The 7,446-nt window shown below is 47.7% G+C and overlaps 1 protein-coding gene across 1 annotated transcript in view; it reads right to left on the reverse strand.

Annotated features, from left to right (window-relative positions):
* The window catches only part of CBX6 (chromobox 6), a 24,189-nt gene that overhangs the window by 6,707 nt on the left and 10,036 nt on the right, over positions 1-7,446 (reverse strand). Inside the window, exon 2 of the mRNA XM_017737731.1 lies at positions 7,282-7,348. Coding sequence (XP_017593220.1) covers positions 7,282-7,348 — 67 coding nt within the window. The remainder of the gene's footprint in view (positions 1-7,281; positions 7,349-7,446) is intronic.

The following is a 7,446-nucleotide window of genomic DNA, read 5'->3' on the forward strand; positions in this document are numbered from 1 at the left end:
CAAATTAAACTGCACCTCCAAAGATGAGATTGACTTGTCCTTTTGAACACCACACTTGTTTGAAACCTAGCACTGGACCAGAGCAGGAATAGCACTGGTTCAACTGCTCTGTGCCAGCCCTCCCCAAGAGCCAAGCCAGGGGAACAATATTTTTGAGCTCTTCTGGTGCCAAAACCTGCCCTGGTTCACGCACCAGAGACAGGAACATTTTCTGGCAACAGGAACAACAGTTTCATTGGTAAGCTGGTGCTGTATGACCTGTGGGCATGGAAACCCAGAATGTATTCTTACATCACATCTCATCAGAGCACTGTCGCTTGTACAGCTCATCCTTCCACCTGCACCCCAGTACTTGCCCAAACCAACGCACTTCCATATTCCCCCTCAGCAGTGGTGACACGGCGAAGTCACACAGGCCTGGAGGGGACAGGCAAGCCCCCGCCCCTGACTGCCCATCCAGCGAGGAGCTTTCCCCACCTCGTGGGCACAGCAAGAACTGCAGTGCTAGAAGACGACAGCTGCTTTTCCTCCCCAACTTTTCCATCCCGCTGCCCCTTGCACACGCCAAGATCGGGATGGCTTCTTGCCAGCTAAGAGCTTAGCACTCAACTTCATCTCCTTTGTCACCCTGCAGGCTGTGCCTTCTACCAGAGAAATGCCTGGGGAAAAAAATGTGCGTGTAAAGGCAGGGATCTAACAGATCTAAGCAAGGGGCCCAGCCAGCCCCTGCACAAAAAGCTCAAAGTCCTGGCCCTACAGCTCCAGAGTTTTGCTGTTACCCAGAGCCCCTCTTCTCCCACAGAGATACCCATGGGAACCACAGAAGATCCCAAATGAGCAGAGAATGGAGACGTGAAGACATTCTGTTCCTCTCTGACCAACACTGGATGATCACAGCCTTCAGTACTACTGGTATCCTGGCTTTAAAAGGACTGCAAAAATGAGGCCTCCTCCTCCGACTGTACAAGAAAACACAGACTGAAGGCTCGTCCTGACTGGGGACATAGACTCTGTGTTAGCTGACTGACAAAGAAACAGAGACATGTTAGCACAACCCCAAGGCAAGCACGGACACTCTGCACATTAACAAACAGGGCTCTTTCCACCTAGTTAAAGGGAAGTGCTCCCAGCACACACAAACCCCAACACCTCCTGCTGTAGCAGAAAGCATCCCAATGTCCATCTAGTTTCTCTTTGCTCAGCCTCATGTGTTACTCCATGCCCCAAACTGTTGAGAAAGTAAGACAGCTCCTGTCACAGGCATCGTACAGGCCTGAGCACAGTAACACCACCAGATGAACTCCCTGCACCACACAACTCTCCATCCCATCTCATCAATACACAACTTGGAGACACTACAGACCATGTCAGGAGGTCACAGGCACAGGCAAATGCACATCTAGGGCTGTGCTTGCTCCATCTCTTCACAGGTCCCTCTGATGGCAGATGCAAACACAAACTACAGTTTGCTTTCTGACATTACATACCAGCACAGCCTGAATGAACACATTTATTCCTTTTTATCCCACTCCCCATCACAGCCGGCCCTTCCAGCATTGCTGCTCTTGTGCTTTGGGTTTCTCACCAATTTAGCACTGCTGAGCCAAGAGCAAAATGCAACAACACAATGTGCCAATCCAAAATATAGGACAGGGAAGCCAGGCAGAAGGTACAGACAGATGCATCAATGAAAATCCTTCTGCATCTCCTGTTGCCAGCACTGCACATCTTTCAGATTAATTGCCTACCCTGTAATCATGCCTTGGAGTGAGGAGTTCTGCCCCCTCTGTGCCATTCTGCTCCGAGTCAAATCTAATTGCTGCCTTCCACCAGCACCGCCTCCATCACCCGGGAGAGAAAGAAGGCAGCTTCCCACAAGTGTGGGGGAAGCAGTCACAAACACCCCCAGTTTCCTTATACACCCCAAAATTCCTGAGCAAAGCTTCCCATCAACCACATTGAATGAAGTGATAATGCTGGGATGGTCACTACCTGGGCACTTCTACGGCCCTGCTGATTTTACTTTCTCTGCCTGTACACATTAATCAGCTCCTGTCCTGTTTTGACAGAGAGACCTGTCTTGGTTTTGTGCTTGCACAGCAGCTAGTGCAGAGCCCTGGTACAGGGCCTGGACTTTTCCAGTGTGCCAGAACCACTAGGTCTCATTTACGTGCTAGGTGTCTGCGTTTCCAGTTACTTCTGGGGCACTTTCTCAAGGCTGAAGCTGTTTCTAACTCATGTTTCAGCTATCTGCCTTTATTAAATTCCAGCTTCAGTAGTCTCCAGGTAGTCTACATGCAGCATTGATACTTTGGTCAGATTATTAAGAGAGAGGGTAAGTTAGGGCCCAAGAGTCCTCCCCTGCTGCTACACTGCTATCCCTAGTGACCAGCTTCAATGCAAGTTCCAAAGAGAATTATGCAAATATTCAGCTTACCTTGAGATTGTTCTTCCAGGTAAGGTTTCAACAAAAATCGTATCAGATGCTTTATCTAAGACCAGCCCCTAGAGCTTTCTCACTTGGGAAGCTCAGTATTCCTACCACAGGATCAGGTTTATTCAGGCATCACATATATGAACTCATCCCTTCACTGCAGAGGACAGCACAGAGGCTCTCCTTCCCCCGTTTCCAACTTCAGATTAAGTAACTTGCTACCTTTGGTTTGGGGAAGACTTAGCATTCAGTTTTATCTGTTGGAAATGCACTTCTCCCTGCTACAGATCTGTTTCTCGGTCACACTCACAAGCCATATGAGGATAAGGTCTTTGAAAAACAAACCCACTGAATCCTTTCAGCTGTGTCACTACAGTTTGCTACTTGGCTTACAAGTTTTCCAAATGGAAACTACCTTTCTGGCTTTTGCTGCTTTCACCCGCAGGATGTGCTCACTGCTGAAGAGGTACTCAGCATGTATACGAAGTAATTCACTCTCTGCTTACAGCTCAGCCTACATCAGGATGCAGCTTCTGGAGGCTTGCTGCAGTGCTCTGTCATGAGAGCAAGCCAATTGCTGGGATTGCTTCCCTTCCCCCTCTTCCCGTCTGGGATATGTATCACCTTTATTTATCTTGTACAGCTCTCCCTCACTGCCCCTGGGAACTAGTGTATCTCCCCCATTCCCTACTATTTCTGAGTAAGTGTCCCTCGAGGCCCAGCAAGCATATTCGTTCATTCATTCCCTTAACGCACTGAGGCACACAAGCATGTACACAGACACGTGCTTAGAAAGGCCTCTCTTACCTGATTTGTATCAAAATCTCTCCAATTTGGAAAAAACCAAACCAAAGACCTTCTAAGGCAATGGATTTCTAGTTAATTATTTCAAAATCAAGCCAATTCCAGTAGTGCTCCTGCACCATAGTAGCGCTACTCTCTCATAAATTACTGGCTCTGCTTTGTCTTTTATTCTCCACCTGCATTCCCACAGTCTTTGCTCCGAACAGCATTTGCAAGAGCTCTTCTTTCCCCCTTTTGGCTGCCATTCTGCCTTTTTATCACCCTCTTTTTTCTGCAGTCTTCCAAGTGACAAGGCAAAAGCAAGCCAGTTCATAGCACAGTTCTCCCAAGCAACACTGCCATAAACTAAAGTTTCCCTCTGGATTGGGAACAAAATGCTACAAAAGGGGAACAGTCTGTTTTCAAATTACTCAGGCATAATTTACGAACAGGGAGGAGATCAAAAGAAACCCAATTCCAGCTTCGGAGTTCAAGAAAGGGCAAAATGACAGAGCACCACACTGCTCAGCCCCTTCTTCCCCCACTCTCCTACTAAGAGTCCCTTTACTCTTGTTCTCCTTTACTTCTTCATTCCCATTAACCTTCTTCACTCCTGTCACCTTAGTATTTATGGTCACCCCGACTAGGGATCTTTTCCAGCCACCCACTGAGCTTGCAGATCGGACTCTGTCTCTGAATAGCACTAGCTAGACTTTATTAGATGAGTTGGTGAGGTTTGCATTCCACACAGCAGAGTGCCTAGGGAAAAAAGTGAAATAAAAAGAGCAAACCAAGCAGGAGAAAAAGAGGAAGATCACTACAGCACGTGCTATGCCTCTTTCTAACCTCACACCAGCATCCACGCTGAAGGGCCTGCCCTCAAGGATGACCTTTGCCAGACACCTAAGAAATAAGGTAAGAGCCTTACGTACAGCACTGCTTATTTCAGACCAAAGACTTCGCTTCCCATCCGCTCAGCACAGGGCTGCAGCACACCAGCAGCCTCCCAAGAATTACAGCCTCCCGCCAAGCCTGCGCTCAGCTGTGGGAAAGTTTGCCCCTAGCATGCAAGGGATAAAGACCCATTTCCTGCCCAAAACTTTGCAGTTGAAGTTTGCAGGGGTCGCTTTCAACACCGGCCATCTTGATAGTGATATTACAAAGCCTGGACTGTGATTTGCCTCTGCAGTCTGATCGAAAGGGCAAGTGTTAGACAGCTCTCAGAAACAGGAGCCTGGCTTACAAAGGCAGCAGGTGGTCAAAGATGCAGCTTTTCAAAGCTTTTCCAAAGGCGTGGGCCACTAACCTGCTGGAATGCTTTCTGCAAATCCCCCTGGGTGCCTATCTGCAACTTTTGAGAACTAATCCCAGGATAAACCTAGCCCCAACTGCAAGATAAAACACCCACACAAGCCAAGGGACTGAGTGGCGTATCAGGGCACTTATTTTGAGGCCATTCTGGAGACTCAGAAGCCTAGCTTCAAGCACTGATACACATGAAAAATCCTAGCAAGCCACCAAGTCAAGTGCAGACTAGTCTATCAAAGCAGTCCTAGGCCAGATTTCTGCTTAAACATCACTGCATCCAGGCCTAATCTGTTCAGTTAACAGATCAAAAAGAATATTGTTCTAACTGCCAACTCCAAATACTCCCTCTGGGATACAAGAATCAAATTTCTTCCCCTGCTTCTGAAATTCTCACTGGCAAGAGATTCTGCAGCTGAAAGAACTGAAAATACTGTTAGGAATGCATGAGGCAGAACTCAATACCACTCCTCCCACAGCAGCAGCACCAGCACCGGTGCTGCTGGGCTGGAAGAGGTCAAATGTGCATCTTCTGGGGTCAGAAGAACTGAGTTGCAAACCATCTCGCCGTCTCTGTTGTAACTCTCTCTACAGTTGTGTTGATTGTGGTTTGCCTGAACAGAGCTCAAACAAGTTCAGATGGGGCTGGCTGAGACAGAGTTACTTCTTGCTGCCTGGTCTGGGGCATTATTTTTACAGTATGATTCGAAGTCATAGAGGAACAGCAAGTCAGAGCACTAACAGTTCCACCAGCTCTGTTTCCCAGAGGTGGAAACCAAGCAGCAGTGGTAGCGCTCTGCCCTGCCAGCCTCTCCCACAACGTGGCACCAGCCTTCAGGAGAGCTGATCTTGCTCCCTATCACAGTTCATCTTCTACAAAGTACCGAGCCAGCTCTGCAAACCCACAGGTTTCCATTACCATTTGAGGAGCTGGCAGAAGGAAGATGTGCCACAGAAACGTGTCATGGACGTGATTCAAAGGATGCTGCTGAATAAGTCACGTTAAGTTTAGGGGGGTTTTAAAGGGTAGGGGGGAAAAGAAGCAATGAGTGGGTTTTGAGTTCGGGGGTTGGTTTTGGTTTTTTAAATGAGTGAAAATGAGTGATTTTTTTTTTTTTTTAAATAAGTGATATGGCAATAGTTATGGCTGTATCACATTCAGAATCCAAAATAAAAGAAACTGATTACACATAGCATAGTCACCCTCTACAGCTCTGAACAGTGTCAGGTGTTACAAATACCAGTGTTTTTTAATGCAGGCAGAGAACTATTTCAAGCTGGTGGTTTTCTCTTCAAATGTTCCTTTGCACTGTTGGAAATCTAAACACAAGGGTTACATTTAATGCATGACTGCCAGAAAGAGGAAAGCCAACTAGTCTGTTTTCCCTGAATACAGCATAAGAGGTAGTACATATCAGATATGTTTAGAATTCTCAGGCTACAGATACAGAACACTGTTAGCAGAAAAACAAGCAACGAGGGAGGACAGTTCCATCAGCAGGACTTCCCAAGGATTACCACCGTCCCCTGGGTTTCACACAGGGCATCAGAACACGCCTGCTCCTGCATTTCTTCTGTGCGCTTCATTATGCCCTCTCAGAGCAGAGAAGAAGTGACACCCTAGCCCTCACTGCGCTTTCTTGTGCTCATGCAGTTAAAAGTGCTGTGCTGACTTGAGTAAAGCTCCTACTGCTGCCAGGCAAAGGGAAGTATTAACCTGTTTCACAGATGGGGAAACACGCACAAAGCCTAAGTGACTGGCCCAAAGCCACAGGATGACTTGATGATAGTGATGCCTTACTATGCGGTCCACGCTGGCTGTTCCAGGGCTTCATATCAGAATAAAACCAGGGAAACTGCAGACTTGTTCATCTGTCTGAACTGTACAGAGGTGTGTTCTTTCTATGCTCATTTGAAGCCTGAGATTGTGACAGTTGGAGAGGAAGGGAAGGGAAGAGGGGAGTAGAGCAAGGCATTTCGTATGTAAACTAATAAATTCACAGAGCTCACATAACAGTCACGCAGCTAGGAGAGTTCTTAATTAAAAAAAGAAGACAAAAATACAGGGCAAGAGAGCCTGCACTAGGGACTACCTTCCTTGCTCTTCACTGCAAGCAAGCAGAGATGCTACGACATCTTGCAGAGATGCTGAGTCTATCAGAGAGGAACTGGAAACTTCAGCTGCCATCCTATGCAGAGGTGAAACACTCCTCCTCCTCCCACTCACCCCCCCACTCTCTGCAAGAGCAAAACAAGCCTGCAGTTTACAGATCAAAGCATGAACCCTTCATGAAACTCCCGTGGAGCACCTACATCCTTAAATGCAATCAGAGGAGCACAAGCGGCAGCGGGATTCCCGCCTCAGCTGCCTGACCGCTCAGCGTGCTGCTAAGTTGCAGGGCACGGGTCGGATGGAACAGCCTGCTGAAGAAAGAGGGAACAGGACTGGCTAGCTCTCCACTGCGGCAACAGAAGGCCATGAGAAGGAGAGGATATTAAAAAAAGAGACTGCAGGCTCACCACGCACATCTGTGTGTGCTGACCGTCCTGCTGAGGCACCCGTCGCACGCACACGCGCTCTCCCCTCACACACTTCTGTGCCTCTGCCCACCCCCCCCCCTTTCCTGTCGGTTTTCCCCGCGCTCCCAGAGCCAGGCATCAGGCACAAGTCACTTGAAAGTCCAGTCCTTCCAAGGGCACGCACCGGCAAGGTTTGAGAGATGTTTTCGCTAGGCCTAAGTTATTTAAATAAGAGTTACCTTCAGCAGAAAAGTTTTAGGTTTAGGTCCTCTCTTCTTGGGCCCGTACAGCTCACGCTCTCGTTCCCTTTAGGGAATCAAATTTGTCAAGAAGTTAAAACTTTTCCCAAAGGGAGAAACAGAAGCATACACGTTTAAAAAAAAAAAAAGAAATAAAAAAATAAA

The sequence above is a fragment of the Corvus brachyrhynchos genome, unplaced genomic scaffold (assembly GCF_000691975.1).
Source record: "Corvus brachyrhynchos isolate BGI_N302 unplaced genomic scaffold, ASM69197v1 scaffold56, whole genome shotgun sequence".
NCBI classification, from domain to species: Eukaryota; Metazoa; Chordata; class Aves; order Passeriformes; family Corvidae; genus Corvus; species Corvus brachyrhynchos.